We start from the raw sequence: 22,255 nt of genomic DNA, 5'->3' as shown, positions 1-22,255 counted from the left end.
GGGGGGGGGTTGTGTGGTTGGTGGTGCCGGGGCGGTGGGGGGGCTGGGGAGGCGGGGGGGGGGGGGGGGGGGGTTGGGGGGGGGGTGTGCGGCGGGGATTCATTTAGCCAGGCATAGCTGCTCTTGTTTGTGGTTGTCCCTGACAGCGTCGCCAACGCCGCTCCAAAGCACCTGTGTTTGCTCACTAGCTTTCCCCCAATCTGCTCGAAAAATGCTGTGAGCATGTCACATGGCGGCAAGATAGCCCGGGCACCATGGGAATACAAAAGCCGGGGCTTTTAGAACAGTTAATCATTAATGGAGGCCTCTCTTTTGTTCCCATTCAGCTCCACACTGACAGAGGCTTTGATATTTCATATTGCAGCCAGGTACGTCAAACAGGAAAGGTCCGTCCGAATAGTGCGTTGAAAAGTAGACGGCGAGCCGCGATTGAAAAGTTTCCATCAAGTCAAAGCCCCGCACATCTGTAGAGGATAAGAAAAACACACAAGGTTAAGCTCTCTCTTTATAGCATTTCCTTTTGAAAACATCTTGCAGGAATATCGTCACAAAGTTATTAATTGGGCGCTATAACATAATTGAGTCAAGCTGCCGCATAGTGCCGGCGTGCATTTTAATAAACTTATCTAAAATAAAACGCTGTTTCATGCATTTTTATCCACGCTGTTTCCCAAAAATGACAATGAACTGAACAAGTCTTTAAAGCCACGGCCAAGTCAACTCGGCCCGTAATTAATTAACAGTCCCCGGGACCTGGAGTTTGCTCTCCATCTTGAACTGTTAATGAAAGTACGAGACTCATTTCACGCCTGTCAAAGAAGGCTTTAGGACAAAAAAAGGCAGTGCATGAACTCGCTCTCACAAAGCAGGGCCGCATTTATCTTAAGGGGAAATTAAGTTTACACAGGCCCATTCTTGTAACCCGGTAAAAAGGGCCCAAGACAAACTCTTATCTCTGCTTCACCTCGGCATGCCAACGGTTCTTTATTGAAACTCAGTCTTGACCCCACCCTCACCCCCGGAAAGCTAACAAGTACTGTAAGGGATCTGGAGAGGGGACGGTGGGACCACAAACATTTAGAGCTGAAGAAATGCAGAACAAGAGCCGGCAAAGTGGGCACTCAGCGCAGGATGCTCTGTGCTCGGCGGGTCAATCATTAACGTAGCGCATTTAGCCATATCTGCTCTCCTCTGCGCCCCGTCTGGAGATAGATGAAGGTTGTGGTGACGTAGAGTGGAGCGAGAGACTCCGGCTCACTATGTGCTTTGGCAAACACGGCAGGTTTTCTTGTTTTATGTTTCTGAATAGTTCTCAGGGTTGAGTCTCAGGGTGGAAAACCTGCTCAAGGGCTGATTACCTCGGACAGATTCAGGATACGATATCTGCCAGGGATTGAATGATGCAAGTTGCTGCAAAGTCTGTACTTTACAACAGTACATGTTGAACAACAAACAAACATGAGAAATATAGAAACATGGTTTCTTTGAATAGTTTATGTAGTAGGTATAGTAGATGCAAATCATATCCAAAACGTTTAAACATTGTATTCAGGACATTGTACTCCAATGTATTGAGCTCAGGCGGTGCACAATATTACCCAAAACTGTACCACATATACAACTATACAACATATGTGGATATATATTTTTCAATCACAAAAGCTCCACTATACAGGGCTATCAAAGGACTTTCAAAACCATCTCTGTGGTGCGGGTCATATGTGAACATCACGTCGCTATAAATCACGTGCGGCTTGACGTCCACCGCTGTGCGTTTATTTGCTAACCCTGGTCACAGATGATAAGAGCCACGGCTGTCCTCACACCGCAGCCCACCGGCATCTTTCTCACTGCCCATTTTTTTTTCCTTTCAGCCTCCTCCGAACACACTGAACCCAGGGCAGCCCACAACAAGTGGAAGACAAAGAGCCAAAAACATAGGTGCCAATAAATCCTCCTGCCTCGGCCATAAGGAAATAAATTAGCTTGACTTGAGTCAAAAGGATGGGCTTAACAACTGTATGCTTTAAACAAAGGTTCCTGTTTCAGTAGGGAAGGTGGCTGATGGATGGCTTGGCAAACATAGTTGACATACCTGGGCCATGCCATCGGCCGGTCACAACCCGGGGCTGAGAGGTGCACTTTGTCTGTGTGAGTCAGTGTGTGTGTGTGTGTGTGTGTGTGTGTGTGTGTTTGTGAGTCAGTGTGTGTGTGTGTGTGTGTGTGTGAGAGAGCTTAAATGTGAATGTGTGTGTGTGTGTGTGTGTGTGTGTGTGTGTGTGTGTGTGTGTGTGTGTGTACATGTACGCTTCTGATTGCGTGTCTGTGTGCATGCACATGAACTTGTATATGCATTGTGTGTGTGTGTGTGCGTGTGCGTGTGTGTGTTTGTCTACGCCGCCTCTGAGCAGGCCTATGCATTCGTGTGCGTCTGTGAGCGTGCATGCATGCATGCATGCGTGCATGGCTGTTTTGGCTGTGAGCCTCATTTATATGTTTTCGGACCTTCCCCGGCTATGTGTGCGCCGCTGGGGGAATCCTCCCTCCGTCGAGCAGTTTGTAAGAGACACAGCCTCCATGAATCCCATCCGTCCGTGTATTGGATATGCAGTCCTACCAGGACGCCGTCGATCTGTCCTCAGGGAGCCCGCATCTCAAAACACTCAAACAGTCTGGGTGTGCCGATAAGCACTGGGCTGGAATTATATTCCCAAAATCCCAAATCCTTGTAGAGAGTGCTTCTATTGCATTTTAAAACACATCTACTTCTGTGTGTGTGTGTGTGTGTGTGTGTGTGGGCAGGGGGTGGGGTTGGGGGTCTGAAAGTCTGTCCCCGGTAGTCTCGCAAATCAGACTTTAGATTAACATCTATCGTCTGATGGCAGATGAGCTCAAATCTGGGTGAGCGGGGCGCTTCCTTTTCGCTCGCTTCAAATGTATTTCCACCAATCGTGTGGCTGGGGGGGCGGGGATCTGTGGACTCGTGACACACGGGTTAGGTCTCTACCGGAAAGAACCTGACCGGCGGAACCACAACAAACGTCATCCGACTGACCGCTGACCGTAAATCTGGGACCCAGGTATCCCTTTGTCGGTGTCCCTCCCTGGCCCACAGCGAACGCAAACTCAGCCAGTACTGGTAGACTAAACTTTTCTCGTATAGCTGGCGGGAAGAGAAGCTAAAGCATCCTGGACGGACAGCAAGGTCCTTAGACAAAGGGCCGGTTTAAAATCATACCTTGTTAAAAACGTCAGGGGACATTGGGCAGTCTGTAGAAGTACATTCGCTAAAATCGTCTTGTGAAACCTCCATCTTGCACTGGCGAATGAGTTCATCTTTGGAAGAATATATCGGGAAAAAAACAGGGAAAACTACGGAAGTCCGCCCCTCACACTTTCTGGTTTCCGGCCCAGGATCTGTGCAGTCTTCCCTCGGAAGCATGTTCTAATTTCCGGATCCGAGATCCATCCCCAGAAACAGCCTTAGAAAAGCATTCACTCTGATGACTCTGACTGTAATGAGTATGTTAATTATTAAGGATATTATTATTATAGCTGATTATTATATTATATAATTATATAAATTATGATCCATCATTAATAATTAGAGTTACATTTTTTGTTAGATGAAATATTCAATATTGAGATCACACAATGTAAACAATAATGTGGATGTGATGGGAGTATGCGCTGGGTACTGGGTGTAGTCCCACAGTCAGTGGGAGCGTGGGAGACCAGCCGCTGGCGTCCGGGCGTCAGAGGTGAACCCTGGACGCAGGACAGCCAGGAATGTGGAGCGGACTCGCATGGCCCATTCAAGCATGTGTGTCAGAGGTGTTTACAGGCTGCTGACATCCATGCATTGGCAGGGAAAGGTAATGTGAAGGAAGACTCTTTGGGATGGAGTCGTTTTTACTAATAAATGGATTCTGACAATATTCAGAGAATACATGTTGTGCATTATGTAAATGATGGATTCATATGCAAAATGATATTGTTTAAAAAAATATTTTGATATTTTTTATTTATGCTGTTTTGGTTGTTTAATATAAACATTAACAGTATTAAAATTTGTTTATTGGCTTTGAGTTGTATTTAAACAGTCATTTAAATTTCATAATTAACCATAATCTATATTTATGTTTTGTTTTCCTTCCTTTAAACACGAATAGAGGCAACAGCTATAATTTAACATGTTTGCATTGGATTCAGTATTTTAATGCTAATTAATTACACACAAATATGGTTGTTTAAACATTTCATATTAATATTGTTAAAAGTTTTTTTTGTAATTCTGTGTAATATAAATTTAAATTTTCTGTAATACAATTCAAAGTTCCATGTATTATTTTGTTGTTTTCTTTATGGAATAGACCAAGAATCTTAAATCCTTTAATACTTTTAGAAATAATAGTTAATCCAGCCTCTTTCATCCCATGGCCCTCTATTTAAATATTAACAGGCAATCAATGTTTATTAATAATAAAATAACAATGTTTATCAATAATAATTGCACAAAGTAGATGTTAGAATTTTTTCTAGTTGTATTTGTTGAAATTAATTGAGGCCCAAAATAAAATAAATAACTTAAACCTTCACCTGTTGTTTTACAAATTATGGAGCATTATGTTGTTTGTGCTTTTGGGAGAAATGTGAGCATGCTACTCCAAGCTTTTAAAATGTTATTAGGTCTATATTTATATTCTGCACTTTATTTGACAGGGTTAGGTTTAGGGACATGTTTTACTCCTGTCATACTTAATAACATTGTTTGTTTTTATTTCACTTTATTTTATTTATTTAACTATTGATCTACAAAGAACAAACAAACAAAGAAATTATATATTCCTTATGCAGCAGCTGTTATGGTTCAGTATTTTACCAGACGAGCTATAAAAGAGTGATGTTTACCCATAAATATTTTATACAAGCTAATTTCTCTCAAACAACATAAATACATTCAAATCCACTAAACTAGATTTTAAGAATGAATAATTTTTCATGTGTCTACACGACTGACTTTCTCAGAGTATTTCTGTATTTCTTGCCAGTGTGTACACAAAATATCCTGTTGCCTATACTGACCTCAGGCTGAACCTTTATATTAACAGCAATAATAACCTTCATAATAACGTCAGCATTGCTGTTGCAAACACAAGGGCCATTGACTCACTTTACTTATGAGGAGGTACCATTTCCTCTGAACAGTTTACCAGAAGAACCACAAGCCTGTCAATCCATCTTCCTGACTGACAGGTCGTACCTATGACCACCCACTGAGCGACATGGAGGTGTACTGGTCACAGTCTCTCAACCTTAAAATTGCAGCAAGGTCCCAAAACACATTAAGCAGCACATCACATCTACAACACAGTGTCATGATATCCACATGAAGCACCTTAAAATTTTTAATTTTACCGACCAGAATGCTACAGGTTTCCACAAAACCGATATCGCCTGAGGTAATGGGAGGTGTGTTGTAAGTTTCCTATGACTCACAGGTTGTTCTCCACCCTTAAATGCTCGCAGATTGTAGGTTGTAGTGAACTTAAAAAAGTCCTCTCAACTCATAAATTACACGGCCGTAGACAACCTTAAGCGGTGTTGAAATGGCTCAAACCCTTTTCCACGCTTTTTTTCACTGCTGGTGGGGCGTGAAGCTGAGAGCACCACCCAGAAGACTGCCCTGTCTCTCCCAGAGCCACGCAATAGCACAGCTATTCATCCTGCCCTACCTGATCTTTGACACGTTTGCTACCTACGACGGTAGAAGCAGGTTAGAGGTGCAAACAGACTCCTATTGTTTCTGGAGGAGACCATTGCATTACAAGCTGATGCTTCAACGTGGTTTAATCAATTTATTTTATGACGATAAAGACAAAAAGTATTCATTAAAGACGATGTATGTTTTCATATAAAGAACCGCTTTCCAGGAACGTGGCTTATCGCATCTACTCCTGCAACAGCATCTCAGTTTAAAATATGTTTTCATAGATTAAGGGCTTAGTCGTGGAGTGGTTGTGAAATTGTACAAAGGCTGTCTGATTAAAATCAATGCCACTAGAAATCCATGTTTCTCTATAAAATGCGTAAATGTATATAACGTATCGATTTATTTATAGTTTCATTTGACCTTTTGTTTGTTTTTATTTGTATTAAGTAGTAAAAGTGATAGCTTTTCTATGGAACCAAGTTTTTAGTTTTGTTCGTGATGGCACACGAGTAGAAGAAATCACCCAGGAGGTCCCTGACACCACAGCCTTTGCAGAGGGGGATGGGTGTGTGTGTGTGTGTGTGTGTGTGTGTGTGTGTGTGTGTGTGTGTGTGTGTGTGTGTGTGTGTGTGTGTGTGTGTGTGTGTGTGTGTGCGTGTCTGCGTGCACGTGTTGGTTTGCTGCCTATTCAAACATGCCTTTAGACATTATCATTACATCTCATTAATATATATTTTTCTATATTTCCCGAGTCATCTTTTACATCGAGTCGGAACAGCGAGTCAACGTGAGTCACAATACAAACACCATAGTGAGAATAGGGCTTCATTACAACCAGAACAAAGTCAACCTAAATCCAAATGCAAACCGACAAAACCAAAACAAAGAGGGCACAATATGGAGGCCTGCTTTCACTAGAGCCACTACAATCCGCCGTGTTTGCTCGCTCTTCTGACTGGAGTTGTCATTAGGTCATATAAACGCCACATCTCATTTCTTCTTCAAGTGCCTTCTCCCAACAGTATTCCAGTGCGGGGCCGCCACGCTCAGAGTGGCCTGCCGTCGGTATAGCTTAAAATGGCGGCGTTTTACTATTTACCACACTTTGGGCTTTGCTCTGCCACCCAATTTCATTCCTGGCCTTCTTTCTTTGTCCCTTTTCCCTTTCTAGAAGAGTCCCCGCTCTCTGCCAATGAGAAGCTAAAGCCACGGCACATGCAAAGAGCCCTCTGGTATCGTAATCGCACTCTGTGCTTGACTTGTGCTGCCTCCTCTCAGAAGAAAGGAAAGGGTCAGGCGCTGTTCCCCTCCCCGTCCTCCAGCCTGGCCTTTCATGTTAAAGCCATCGGGCCCCGGACCCCGTAAACGAGCGCACATGCATAGGTGACCGAAGATGCGTACTATGATAACCTGCTCGGCCGACAACAACGGCGTGGCATCCGCCGATAAATGACCATACAGTATGGCGGCTATTGAAAGGGGGGGAATTAAAAAGTATAGGGCAGCTGGGCTCTTATCTGGCCTGGGGAAAGGAGAAACCGGCCAACAAAGGGAGGCCTAGCACTAAGAGGCTTGATGCATGGGAAAGCCATGGGCCAGCCATTGTGGCTGCCCTTCTGCTGAGCAAATAGTCCAAACTGTTCATTCCCCATCTCCCATTCTCTCGCCGGTACATTGTTTGTGTCCTTGCATTTCATTCTGACTGGGGAAGATTGCTCTCAGGGCCAGTGAGCAAACAGTCCAGAAAAGAGCCGGCTATCTCCTGCCGTTCCCAGGAGAACTAGCATTTTTATTTCAGCTCCAAGCTGTCAAAGGATTGGAGAGTTTATGTCAGGATCCTGAATTAATTGCTTTAAGCCTTGGGGCCGATGCCGGCGTTTCTTTTTTTTTTAAGCACCAAATGTTCGGTAAAATGTTTCCTAGCAAATTATACAGCCGCCACCATTGCCACTCCCAGTCGCCAAACATTTGGTAGTGGATACATACAAGAGGAGATTCGGCGACACAAATGATGCCTTTAGTTGTTGTGACAGCACAATGGTATGAATAGTGATGGGCTGTAACACGGCTGTCGAGGATTTGGTAGAATGAAGGCAAACAGAAAACTTTTGTGCGTGTGTGTGTGTGTGTGTTTGTGTGCCTTTCCTCAAGCTCTCCACAACAGTAGGTAGATACACGAGCCAAGCTTGGCAGATAAATGTGTAGGCTTACAGATGCGTCAATAAATCATAGCTTTTGGGGACATTTGGTGGACCAGGCTTTACGGCCACCAAACCAATCCGCCAAACTGCCAAACTAACTTCAGAACAGTCTGCCATCCTCGGATGCCTCCCACGCCACCTTTTACTTTTACAAACTTTATACTGCTTCTTAAATTTGCATCAACAACCACGGCAAATATATGCAAAATCTATTTCCGCAGCCAATGTTACCAAAACATAGGGCTGTCAACCACTCTTTCAGACAGCCTTCAAACAGAATCCATGTAAGGAAGATGCAACTTCACTGGTTAAATTATAATACGGCTGAATTTCCTATGAATTGAAAAAAATATTGTAACATTAAACAGGAATATATTTGGGTCGCAGACAGCACTGCCTCTTGTACGCCTCCACAGAATGCCAGAGACATAGTGTCATCGCGCTATTGGTGGATGAGCAGGTGGTATTTTTCATTTCCCGTCTATCATCACACAAGCACCCGCAATGAAACAGAAGTTCTCACAGTACCAATTTTTGCAGAGACACACGTCAATAACTGCTGCTCGAGCCGCCATCTGGACCTTTATACAAATACTTATATTTGCATTTAAAAGACACCGGTAATGCTTCTCTGTGGCACAATCGTGTTTGTATAGATTAGTCCTTTAGCAAACTATCTTTGAATTAACCTAACTATAATAATAACATAAAGTGGTCAGAGCCCTGATCACAACATCATTAACAAAATTGACTGCAGCTGACATGCAAACCTTAGTTTGCATGTGAAGGATACGTGAAGTTTTATTTGCATCAATATACAGACGCAACTGTTTACAACATTGTGACCACAAGTCAGGGAGAAGTCTATCACATCCCAATACATTTCATTACGGTGCACTCAAAAGAGTCCTAGAAATATTTGACACATGACAATGGAATCTGCCATACAATTTAGATTTTATTCTCTATCATGTTGTATCATTGTATCGGGGATCCGTCGTGGCGATAAGAACAATAAATCTTCCTGTTGACTCCTTAATCTGAACGGATATTAAATGGCACTGGCTGCATGCGGCTCTGTCACTGTGGAGCAGGCAAGGGTTAAATAGTGTGTATCAAGGGACCACTCGGCGCTGGTGGAACCTCACCGCCCTCATCCCTCACCATAATCTGCTCAACAGCCCTGTCGACACCATCCCCCCGATCCTTCAACCGAGCCTCAGCCTCTCCATGATGAACGACATCGCCATTTATATAGGATTAAAATGGGGATTAATTTGATTCAAGTCCGGCTATGGGAATTAATTAGAGGGCTGACAGTGGTGATACCCGTTGGGTGCAATGTAATTTGAATGGCCCCCAAGGAAAAATATGTGGGGGGGGGGGAGATGGAAGTCTTTAAAACAGAAGGGGTTGCTGTTCGACCACTTAACTCCTGCTTTATTGGCTCTTGTACATGGACCCCTCATGGCTGTTGATTGGTTGTGATCAGATTTATTGTGGCGTGTCATTTAGGGCATGTGGTGGAACAAACAGGGAAGTGATGTCAATCAGAAATTCTCCCCTGAAACCATGATGAATGCCCCAACCAAAGAGACAAAGACAGCAGTATAGAGAGGCCCTAGTGAAAAAAAAAGACCATCCTCAACCATAGCCATAATCTGCATGGATCACAGAACCGTTCTCGACACTCGCACAACCATGGGGCAGAACAAACACCGGTTCCTCACACTGATTTGGCTCTCGCTCACGCGGTATTAAAATGAGCACATTATTTGAATGTCAGTGATTCTCATGAATGTTGAAAGGGCATATCTATTGCGACCAATCCCGACAAGTGGCCCCGTTGTAAAAGGAAAGGCATTAAATTCAACTCTAACGCAGATTACAGAATTCACCTCTGCATAACACCATTCTGGCATTCAGTAAATTGGACAAGTCCCGCTGTGAAATAGCCTATCACACCGCCGCTGTCTGCATAGAGGGAACATGTGCAGGGACAAAATATTGCGTAGTTTGTTATTCCGACGACCACACTGGGGCCGCGCAGCCTTGTTTGCCTTGGCTGGGCTAGGAGATTGGATCGGGGGTTTAAATGAATCACTGGCGGACCATGTTTATAGGTTTCATTAACTTTTAATGACTTGAGTGTCCTTCGCCGTGATTGGCTGGCGTGGCCCTGCCCCGGCTTCCCGGAGCCGTTTGAAAGGAGGGGAAGGGTGGGATATTGGAAGGAAGCTGGCGTCGGCGCTGTGGACATGTGCCGCTGAATGTTCTCTGCCACCATGGAGTGTAGGGGTCAGACAGGGGCTGTGACTCTGTGTTATTCACCGCTGTGAAGCGTACGGCAGGATCCCACACCCGGAGGCACAGCACGCCTCAAGGGGAATCACACAGGAGTAGGACACCACTCGCACACCTGATCACCTGATCAGGGCCTGACTTCTTCAGTATGGTGGGATGTCAAAGGCTAGCAGAGTAGTAGGAAACGTCTTGGAAGACATTAGAGCGGAATGGATTCAATATTTAATTTATGTGTGTGTGTGTGCTATCTGTGTGCGTGTACATGTACTCTTATACATACAAATGCACAACATGCAACTAGAAACATACCGCACAAGGAAAAGGAGAAATATGTGATGCTGTCTGTCCAGCCAATTGCTAATTTCCTGTTTTGTGCATATTTCATCTTGATGGGGCAGAAAGAGCACTTTCCTGCATGGTTGATCACGCGTGTATTATCTCATGATGATCGTCACGTTTCTCCTAAGGAGCTAATCTTGTACTGTGCGCGGGTGGCTCAGCCTCACTGCCACACACCAGGGGAATGACACCCGTCTCTCCCCTCATCCATTTTATCTGTTCCCGATCGATACCGAGACGGAGCGCCCGGGCTTTAGAGAGACGCTGTTTTTTGAATTTCCCTCTTGTGCTCCATCGTATTTTTTTCCACCGTAGCAATCAGGATCACATTTTTTATTCAGAAACAAATTGCTAGATGGAGGCGCTGTGATGGGGGGGGGGGGGGGGGGGTAGGGGATGGAGTCCTCCCTGCATGATGAATGACCTACGAAGAGTAAATACAGACCGTCAGGTTTGCAGTGGGACCCCTGGCCTGAATACATCACCTCTAGGGGTCCACATGTACCTTCACTAAAGGAACGGTCATTGTTGATGCAGACATTATTTTCACCTATTCCCCCTCCCCCCTCTGTCTCTCTCTCACTCTCTCTCCTTCTGTCCATTTCTCTTTTCCTGCTTTGTCTCTCTCCCTTTCAGCTTCATCGCTTCATGCAGTTTGAATTATGAGAAGGAATCTCACAGAGTCGTGTCATAGGAGTTTGGACACATCACAGCCAGTGGCTGCATTCCCACCTTGTCTGTACTCCCATCAAAAGAATACAGCAAACACACACATACACAGGCCTGGTATACAGACACATATTTTCCACTAACAAATCGGTTCAATTAAACTACAATATTGTGAATGAGACTGAGGCTTGTAGGCTTACATCATGTTGGTTTTCCTCAAGAAGAGAGGACTATTCAAAGACTCGATGTTCTTCTTAAATCATCTGAGATATATAGAAATTAAACATAGATAATTTTAAGATCTAATAATGATTATTTAATCCAAATAATTTGAAAGAAAGCCACAACAAAATGAATATATATAATATACAACAACCAAAATAATCATTGTTAAGCATGGAAAATCTCTTTGGTTCATACTCAGGGCTAGGCCTACATTATATTTAGAAGATAAATAATAATATCATAATTTACTCTTTTACTACTCTTTTTTGAATGTTCAAGCTACATAATTATGGCTTCCCACATTATGCTGTTTTATAAAGATTTTAACTTCCTTATGATTATAATTTGGTGTGTTATTATAGCTTATATATTAACAGAGTTGTGTAGACCTACACACACACACACACACACACACACACACACACACACACACACATATATATATATATATATATATATATATATATATATATATTAAATACTTTTTCACAGTCTTTGATTTAAAATTTCTGAACAATATAATTGTTGTTTTGTTTGTTGAGTCTAAAACTGCTGAATAGAAATGAGTCTTAACTATGGAAAAGCATAACAAATAACCTGCTTTATTTTTAATAAGCTCCTGTTGTCTACAAAGTTCAACGCTGGCCGGGTCTTAATTGACAACAATTTAAATAAAATGTAAATTAAAGCCTTAATCGTTGCAGAAACTCTGCACGTCCTATAAGAGAATTTTCCTAACTATAAGAATGAAATGTGCAAAATGTTGATTCTTTTAAGAAGGCCTATAAATCACTTTGATCATATAACCGTCCACAAGTTGTACCCTATGCCACAGGGAGGCAAACGTCCTCGTTAATTGACGCAGGGTGGGTGGACACGCTGCGTGTAAACCCTGACTGCCTAACTGCTGAGAAACCATGGGTGGCTTTGAGATTTGACTTTGTTGTCCCTTAATATACTGTGGGATAGCAGCTTCCCTTGCTAAGATATGGGATTAGGAGTATCTCTGGTGAAAGAGGAGTTAAGTCGCGCTACTGTGGACGGTCCCACCCCTGCAATAGGCTGGGACAGAATTACAGCTCGTTCGCCTGGTGTCCCGCCATCACCCGGGAGACCGCGCGCTACTTGGGTGTTCCAGCAGGCTTCACACAGCCACCACTAGTGGTGCAAGCACACATGTAGGCTTATCGGCTCCTGACATCCATTGAAGAAACAGAAATGGCCATAACTAAGCAAATATATATCGTCCTCCTTTGCAAAAGCCTAGATCGGGCCTGTTTATATAGGCCTATTTGGAAACTATTAATTCAATTAATTAATTAAATGAATGGTAATTTGCATGCATTAGCCTATCTAAAAATACAAACTTCCCTTAATATTTTACGGTATAAATCGACGACTAGGCCTAACTAAAGGCCACAGTCTCCAAGTCGTGTGCATTTCAGCAACGATGCTATCAATAATGTTTCAAGCGCATAGCTTTAGTCGCTTTCCCAGGCGGCTTTCTGCATATGCAAGCCTTCATTGTGTTCCTGGGAGAAACGAAGAAAGATCGAAATGTCGGTCCCTTAATTAACAAATATGCAAATAAGATGACTTTTGAGATATACAGGGAAATCAGGTTAGCGGAGTAAAAGGATCAACAAGCCAGGCCAGCCCTCATTCTGTTGCCATAACAACAAACGAGCCTGCTTGAAGTTGAGACTGAGCCCAAAGACACATACAACTTTTATCTGGTCCTGATCTAAACCCAGGAGGAGACTGAGCGTGCACGCGTGTGGGCCCGTCCACGTTAGGCCACCCCATCTTCAGCCTAGCTTTAAAGGGGGCCACATTTCACTTTATTCTATAAGATCCCCTAACAGGCACATATGTCGGCCTTGGTTTTGTAGTAGGCCTATATCTTATTAAAGAAAGGCAGAGGTTGGAGTTATTCATGACTTTGGCCCTCACAGATGCGCCGTGTTCTCGCTGCCCTTTTGGGCGTCCGGTGCAGATTGGGGTTGGTTGAATTTGAACCTGCAAAGCTCAAAAAGGCCATTCCCATTTCGCTCGGCACTGGGAGGGGGGGTCTTGGCCGAGGTAATCCCATCTATCGGAGGATCGGGTGCAGAGCAAAGTCGGGATGCACTTGTTTAATCAAGTGAATTAAGCATGCCCAGGGCTCTCAATTATTTTATGTTTGGACTGAACCCTTAACTGCTTGTTATGCGATTCTTAAAAAAAAAGATTTGGATTGAAATGAAATAGCGTTAAATAGCATCTTAATAGCGGAACAGCAGTTGTTACCAGAAAAGGATGGCCTACATCAACAGCAAAAACAAAAGTTAAAATAGGAAAATAGAAACATGAATGAATGATTTATATGATTATTAATAGTCATAATATTAATGCAAATAGCCTAACATGTCTATGACAGAATATGTGTAATAATTGAATCATAATGATAGGGCTAATAATAATAATAATAGGCCTAATAATAATAATAATAAATGATAGGCCTAATAATAATAATAATAATAATAATAACAACAACAATATTAATAGGCCTAATACAATAATCCCCCAAAAAAGACAACGACTCTAAAAAGAGGCCAGATTTACAGGAATCGAAGACGAATGAATTTTGACACAGGCCCATGCAAAAATACATAAATCCACAATTAATGTTGAGAGCCCACAAGAAAATAATTTCCTCCAAACACAACTATTGGTGCAATTGTAGGCCTATGAAAAAAATAATTTAAAATGACCTCCTAAAACCGTCCATCTCCCCGAGTAAGCCGGTGGGGTTCGATTGATCGCAATATTGCATTTCACTGTTCAATGGATCAGCCCCGATGCCAACCAGTCGCTCAATGCGGGCCCCCTCACTCACGCTCACACGAAAAGACAGAGAAACCATAGCAGGCAATTTCTATCACAACCTGCAAATCACCCCATCTTCGCTCTACCCTTTGTTGTGGAAAGCCAATAACGACGCACTCTTGACACTTTCTCAGCTCATCTTTTGGAAAGCATGCAGCCTCAGTGCCGCAGCAAAGCAGGCCTATACAACACTAGAAAGGGCTAAATCGGAAACACGTTTGAAAAACTAGAGAATATAAATACGTCCATACCTGTGCAAAAACAGTCGATGCTTGTTGTTGGCAAGCCACGGAAGCCCATCGGAGAGCCCCTGCCGTCTGCCTTCTGCAAAGGGCTCCAGACATCACGGCATTTATTTGAGCTCAAACTCTGTCACTGTTGACTTTAGCACAAAGCAAAGATTTCACTGCCCCGCTAGTTAAAAAAAAAAATGATTATTTTACACAGATATCGATCAGTGTGCTATAAAAAAAATCAGCTTACCATTATATGTCTAAAATTAATAGAATGAATTGAACGTCTGTGTAAATTGACAGAGCTGTGAGGTCCTGAGTTTACACTTCTGCAATTTGGTGGTGCGTGTGCACGGCCTCCACTCCATTGTTTACTGGCTGTGTTTATTCGCAGATCACGGCTGTTTAAAGTACGATCTGTAAAGAGGGACTGGAGTATCAACGCATATTCAGGCCTGTGTGTTCAGAAGGCGAAGGAGGGGTGTCATTTGGTACACGGTCAGAAATACTTTCACGGTTTCAGGATTTCCACTGAAATTGACCACAGGGACTGGGAGGGGACCGAGCTGAGCTGGGATTGTGGAGATTTTGCTCCTCGACCACTATGTTATCTATTATGGATCAACATGGAGGGGCTCCGATTATTTTAAAGTAAGGAGGAGACAATGGGCCCCTAGGACTCTGAAGAGTGAAGTTAGAGCATCACATCAAGCCACCTCTGTTCTCAAATCAGCTCCCGTTCAATGAACGATTCTCTGTCGCCACGGGGGGCTTTTTTGGGTGACAATGACCTAATCTTATTCACCTATCTGAACTTTTAGTTTGGTTGGAGTTGCGTGCACTTGTGAGCGATAAGAGAGGGATAGAGATGGATAGAGATAGTGTGTGCGTACGTATGTGTTGGTGTTGGTGCGTGTGTGTGTGTGTGTGTGTGTGTGTGTGTGTGTGTGTGTGTGTGTGTGTGTGTGTGTGTGTGTGTGTGTGTGTGTGTGTGTGTGTGTGTGTGTGTGTGTGTGTGTGCGTGCGTGCGTGCGTGCGTGCGTGCGTGCGCGCGTGCGTGCGTGCGTGCGTGTGTGTGTGTGTGTGTGTGTGTGTGTGTGTGTGTGTGTGTGTGCGTGTGTGCGCGCGCGTGGGTTTTTCTGTGTGTGTGTGTGTGTGTGTGTGTGTGTGTGTGTGTGTGTGTGTGTGTGTGTGTGTGTGTGTGTGTGCGTGCGTGTAAGAGAGCACTGGAAGACAGTCTCGGGATCAGTTTTCCAGAATGCGTCACTGACCAGTGTCCGGGCCCACTGACAGACAGACAAGCAGATATCATTTGGGTCGTCTGAGTGAAATGTTTATTACGGTCGTCGAGCCTACTTTAGTTTTATGTGTTGTCATCTGAGTGACTGACCTGAGATGTCAACACACATGTCGTTTTTCTTTCGCAGGTGATCAGTTTTGAAGTGGTTCTCGGGTGACAGTGAAGACATTTCGGCTACATGAGCGTTTACTTAGGCTACATCTTACATTACATCGTATAGGTGGTGCAGAACCAAAGTTGTCTCTTTTAAATGTGAAAAATGTAAATTATGTTTTGACACGCCGGCTATATTCATTATTCTTTTTCTCAAAAATGGAAAGGGCGCATTATAAATTGCACCAAACTAATAATAATCAAACAGTTAGCCTGGTCAGATCAGCCTTATGTTGGCCTGTTTTAATTCTTAAACTAACAATCAGAACACATGGTTATTTTGTCATTTTTGTCAAATCGTTGTATCAGAATTTTTGTTAAGACAAATTATTTTAGGCCGATTATGTATCGATATTTTTTTAATAATAAACCTCCCATTTGTCCGTGGATGTCACTTTTTCTATAACCGTCGGATCCGTTCATATAATAATAACAACAATAATACTAATCACCAATATTAATACTACAAATAATACTGCTAATAATAGTACTAATAATAATAGAGGCATATCGTATTCAGGAAAACAAAACAATAACACTTTAATATATATTTTCTGTTCTTGTCACTACAAGAATACACATATACAAGCCATAAATAGGAATTACACAAATGATTGAAGAAATTCTGCAAGGCATTAAAATTCATTTCGAAATCAAAGTATGCAGATGTGGGCTATTATACAGCTCGTTGTTGTCTTTGGGTCCATTCCTGAAACTGACTCTTGAACAGATTTTGTCACATTTTTAACATCCTTTCTTAAAATAATTAGGCTACTAACAAACTCGACTGCTAAATCAGTGAGAAACGTCAAAAATATTTCAAATACATATAATACACAAACTATATATTTTTTTACAAATTTACAAACGCTGGCAAATAGTCCGTTGTACGTGTAGGGGCCAATAGTTTATGAGGAGTTCATGATCAGCCTGGAGTAGACACCTTGATAATAAGTAGAGTCGGGTATGGACGATGGATCCAGGCCGGCTTTCCCCGCCATGGAGCCCATGGAAAGCGCTCCTGTCATGGGGGAACCGTAGCCAGAGTAGTGCATCACCTGCTCGTAAGTCTTTAAGTCCATTTTGTGATGCTGCTGCTCGGAGGACATGAGGTTGTTGATGGAGAAGGGGTGGTTGAAAGAGTAATGGTGTTCGGGCTTAAGGTGCCCGTCGTGTGCCAACACGGAGTGATGCTGGGCCATGAGGTGCTGCGCCTGGGACACCGGCGAGGCTGCGTGCTCCGGGCTCAGGGCTTGGCTCTTCATTTCCGACATGGATCGCTTGTGTTCGTTAGAGGACGAGTTGGAGTGCGGTGACTCGTTCCCGTTGCAGCTCTCCGAGCTGCTGTTAGAGCCGCCTTCTGAAGCCTTGCGCCCGGACTCCTTGGGCATCTTCTTGTCGCACTTGAAGCGCTTCTGCCTTCTCAGATAGCAGCCGTTCTCGAACATGTTCCCGGAGTCGGGATGGAGGGTCCAAAACGAGCCCTTGCCGGGCTTATCCGGGGATCTGGGCACTTTGAGGAAACAATCATTAAACGACAAAGAATGGCGAATCGAGTTCTGCCAGCGCTGCTGGTTCTGTCGGTAAAATGGAAAGAGGTCCATTATCCACTGGTAGATTTCGGCCAGCGTCAGCATCTTGCTGGGAGACTGCTGGATGGCCATGGTGATGAGGGAAATGTACGAATAAGGGGGCTTGGCGTGCGTGTAGCTCCTCCGGTAGGTCTTGGGGTCTCTTGACCTGTTGATGTTTGACTGTCCGTACATGGGGCTCATGGCGTTCATGTTGTTGTAGGACGTCAGGGCGTTCATGGACGCGGGCTGCGCCGTCATGGGGCTCATGCTGGGGCTCAGCGCGGCGCTCATGGCCGTCATGCTGGCACCCATGCCGTTCATGGCCCCGGTGCCCGGCGACATGCCGGTCATGGAGGGGCTCATGCCCGTGTTGACGTAGGACATGTTCATGGAGTTGGCCCCCATGTTGCCGGTGGGGCCCATGCCGGACATGCTCATGTAGGTGTTCATGGAGTTCATCCCGAGGCCTCCGTTCATGTTGCCCACCGAGGTGTAACACTATGGATGGGGAGATGGAGAGAGAGAGAGATGTCGTTAGTTTGGTTGAACTTCAGCATTATTCAACGAAAGCAATTGATGAATCATAATTGCAATAGAATCAAAAACAAAAAGGCCTATGTTATGGCAGGTATTTTCCAGATTGGAATGGATGCGTAAAAGGTATTCTATGAAGATAGTATTTGTGGTTAATCTGCATATAAACGCATTGACGTTCGTGAGCTGTTTGGTAGAAGAATATCGCTTAATAAGACCAATTATGGTATAGGACACGCCAGGTTGCGCAATACACACAGCAAATACACAATATGAATGAAAACATTTCCACGGTTAGAGCAGCGCCTGTGCCCACACGTTCAATCGCCTCCAGGTTCCAAATATGTGAATCAATCCATCCAACGAAGGGCCAAATAGCTCAAATGTTGATTCAGTGTAAACAGGAGAAAAGTGATTTTTTTTTACAAAGATACATATAGATTTAGTAAATTATACTCCCGAGTGAAAGTTTTCCCCCTACATGTCAAGCCACTGTGTTGGGACAGCGTGGAGATGGGGGAGGATTTGGAGGCGCCGCCAGTCAATATTTGATCACAAAGTTAATATTATCTCAGGGCTAATATTGAGTTGTATAAAATGGGATCGGCTTTACACGGGGAAAAAAAGATATTTAAAGGTACCAACCTCGGGCTCTCCGTAGTAGGTGCTCCAGTCGGTATGTTCGTGTCCTTCCATTTTAACTGCTCCGAGCATCATGGAAAGCCCCGAATAGTACTGCAAAAACCCGTCTCCTCGCAGAAGAAAAAGGGCGAAACAAGTCTCTAAAAGAATGTGATGGGGGACCACAGAGTGTGCAGAGGGTCGTTGATGCTTTCCTCAGTCAAGGACCGCCGCATGTGTGTGTGTGTGTGTGTGTGTGTGTGTGTGTGTGTGTCTCTGTGTGTATGTGTGTGTCTTGGAGCCCCGTCGTACCCACGGGCGCCGAGATGCGTCTGTCGGTGACTGGAGTTGAAGTGACGTGTAGCGCCGGCGGTCTGCGCTGTGATATAGCGCCGTGCGCCAGGCAAGCCTCCAATCCCCACTTCTTCGCCTGGCCCATTTGAATATTCTCCTCACACCTAGGCGTGAGACTCCTCAGGCTTGACCCCCCCGATTGTACACCTGCAGCGACTCAAAAGAGACAGTTTCATATGAAAAGGTTCATTATAAACTAATCTTATTGTACCATGGCGCGGGAGGGGAAAATAACCAAAGAATGTTTGCATGTGCTTTTCTTGGTGCGGTTTTCTTTTTTTCGTCTGTTCCACTTCGACGGTCTTCTTTTTTTTTATATAACTGAGCAGCAGTAATAAGTAATTGTTAGAAATTAAACAAAGGTTATGACAAAAAATATATCTACATGGTTTTTATTTAACATTAAGATACCATTTTAAGATTTCACTTGCGTGAATAAACAATAATATTTGCCCTAGGCCTATATACGACACCTATAATAGACAAATATATGCTTTAGTTATTTTATTAGATTATTTTACTTTCTTTACGTTGAGTTTGAATATGCTGGCTCTCAGGTGTTTGCTCAATGGTTGCACGGCCTAAATCATATTACAACCACTATACATTTAGACAGTTTTTCAAATACTAGTTTTGTTGGTGAGCATAAGACCTGCACTCATGGCCCAGTGTCAACGAACCAGTCATTAACTGGCCTGATTATTAATCCTCGTTTGTCAAATATAACTAAGTCATAAGAAAAATCAGTGCTCAAATCCAAAGGCCTGGTAACCTCACATCGTTTGTAAGACATTTAAAATTTAAGAGTTGACAATATACAATTGAAACGATTAAGATAAGATGTCAATTCATCTGAACATTAAGTGGATGCAAATGCAGTCATCTTAATAGTTACAATCAAATCAAGGCCCGATACGTAATGTGATTTAACCTTAGGCCCATATTTCACAATTGAGTTAGTGATTGTAGGCCTATTATAGGCCTATACGTTTTAAATCCAATGAATAATTCAAACAAAGCTTTATAGCGCCCTCTCTCGGCCACCGTGTCATTTATCTACATTATAGAGAAATTATTATTTTGTTTACCTTTACATGTTCCTCTCCTAGGGAATGGGGTTGAGATGCATGCCTAATGTTTTGTTTCCTACAGCTTATTTATAGCCCATCAAAATAGCCTCCGTCAGCAGAGCGATGATATGAGTTGATCAGCCATTGACATAGGGCCTGCAGGGCTGCCTGTCTGTTTGTATGACACAAACATCAAGGTGCAAGCTGCAAAAACAGCGCCAGCCACGTGCCAGTAGTTGTACATCTATTTGACTGCATATTTACGCAAGAGCATAACTATCAGTGTAGAGCCCCATTAGTAAGGGCGAGTAAACCCGTGGTGTTGACGAGGGGCTAACACAGTCTGCTTCACTTGGAATTGAGATCAGGAGAACCTCTGTGTGTGTTTGGGGATCGCGGATCGCCTTGTCGAGATTGTTAACCGGCCAGAGAGCAGGCCTATAGGCGACTTCTCTTCACGTTCGACTGTTTCAGATTGAAGTTGAACCAAAAGCATGTTTGGCGATCAGTCCTATGCGGACGGACCCTTGGCTCGGAAAGTCATGAGAGGAGATGTTGGTCTGTTGCCACGAAATGAGGGCAGCCAATACCAATGGATAACGAAAATATTATGGAGACGGAATCGATGCATACCCGTGCGTAATTTTATTAACAATTACGCTAATACATTAACATTGTATTGTTCGTTTGACCAGAACCCGTTAAGAGATTGTGTTGTTGGATTAAAATATGTAGGACTCATTGTGTGGTTAATTATCAACCATAAACAGCGGCCTTCGCGGGTGAAGGTCATAATTTGGATTTTTGGCCAAAAACAAAAACGTACCGATGACCTGTGCACTACCCGCAAAGTAATTCATAGTCGGCTACTTTCCCGTTTATCCTGTTCATAGATGGAGCTAATTCAAGAGAGAAGAACGGTCAGCTCAAAATAGTCATAGTACCCGTCAGGTCCAGGAAACCGTGCAAAACATTACAATAGACACTGCCATTCATTCTTGTTACATTTTGGCCTACAAATATAGGTATCTTGTTTTTTTTTATAAATATATAGATAAATGCAGTTACGACCAAATTTAAAGTGCCATTTGATAGTAGGCTATATATTATCTTTCCTAAAATGATGATTATTGAATGATTATTTTAGCAGAGAAATACCGTTTTTTGGTGGAAATTCCAGAGGTTTTAGTCTATTTAATGTTGCATGTCTCAAGAATCTCCCATTTAAAAGGTTTCACCGTTTTTAATGCAAAGTAAAACATTGGTTATGTGGAACTTTACTTTGATTATTTTTAGGTTTTATTGAGTTTACAAAGTTTTTACTTTAGGTACTATTGATAAGCTCCCTGCTTATTCCAGAATCATTTATAAACAAACTTTTCCTTTCAATTATTAACCTGAATTCAACCTCCTCTGCCCGTTCTTTCTAACAAGAGAAACGTTTCATATTTCAGGCCCTATGTGATATGTGAGATTGGATATCAGGACTTGCGGGGCACATTCTAATAAGGATAAAGATAAGCCATTTCAGGGAATATTTTTTTCTATCAAAAAGGTTCAATGTTGTCAAATGGTTAAAGCCTGACCGACTATAAAAGGGAAACCACATCACCCCGGGCCCTGGGCCCTGCGACCCTGATCCCCCAACACTGTGGAGGTGCTAGATTTCACACGTGGTTGATCAATTAGTGTCCATGATGGACCGTGTAATGTTCCTCACGTTGCTTTACTGGTTATGACATGGGCAAATACTGAGCGATGAAATCTTAATGGGCCAATCATTTAACAGGAGGACCATGAGTGGAAGTGCTCACACCTGTGCAAAGGCTGTGCTCTTAAAGTTCCTCTCTAGGCCCAGAGTACCCGGACGCTCTCCGTGCCATCCCAGCCCTCTGGGTTGCCGGCCTGGGATCGTTTCGGGGAGGAAGGGTGGTGGCGTTGGGGTGGATCTCCAGTCCGGGAGAGAAAGGCGGAACCCTTGGTACATTCCTTCAAACACTTAGGAGTTGTTGGCAGGAATGTGTTACTTTAAGCTTCACTTTCAAAGTAAGCTTTCAGGTTTAGGTTCAGTTGCTTTAGTTTCCTTCTTCCGTATCA

At 43.4% G+C, this 22,255-nt stretch overlaps 1 protein-coding gene and 1 long non-coding RNA gene across 2 annotated transcripts; both read right to left on the bottom strand.

Annotated features, from left to right (window-relative positions):
* Positions 1 to 98: 98 nt before the first annotated feature.
* LOC311361801 lies at positions 99 to 14,925 on the bottom strand. The gene is made up of 3 exons (XR_014638667.1): positions 14,803 to 14,925; positions 14,571 to 14,701; positions 99 to 464 (listed from the first exon to the last, which is right to left on the bottom strand). It is a non-coding gene; the product is annotated as an uncharacterized lncRNA (long non-coding RNA).
* A 1,715-nt stretch (positions 14,926 to 16,640) lies between these two features.
* Positions 16,641 to 19,022, bottom strand: foxa2 (forkhead box A2). The gene is made up of 2 exons (XM_084482574.1): positions 18,759 to 19,022; positions 16,641 to 18,077 (listed from the first exon to the last, which is right to left on the bottom strand). Exons 1-2 carry the CDS (start codon positions 18,828 to 18,830, stop codon positions 16,914 to 16,916), a joined length of 1,236 nt encoding a protein of 411 aa, XP_084338700.1. The 5' UTR covers positions 18,831 to 19,022; the 3' UTR covers positions 16,641 to 16,913.
* Between the last annotated feature and the right edge of the window lie 3,233 nt (positions 19,023 to 22,255).

Source organism: Micromesistius poutassou, assembly GCF_964030765.1.
Source record: "Micromesistius poutassou genome assembly, chromosome: 17".
In the NCBI taxonomy this organism is placed as follows: domain Eukaryota; kingdom Metazoa; phylum Chordata; class Actinopteri; order Gadiformes; family Gadidae; genus Micromesistius; species Micromesistius poutassou.
The sequence above is the reverse complement of the archived record's forward strand: the minus strand, read 5'-3'. Positions and strand labels throughout refer to the sequence as shown.

Excerpts from the sequence above, each read along its gene's own strand:
- foxa2 (XM_084482574.1), bottom strand. The coding sequence starts at position 18,830 with ATGATGCTCGGAGCAGTTAAAATGGAAGGACACGAACATACCGACTGG. Across the intron at positions 18,078-18,758 it reads CCTACTACGGAGAGCCCGAG|TGTTACACCTCGGTGGGCAA; the intron begins GTTGGTACCTTT and ends CCCCATCCATAG.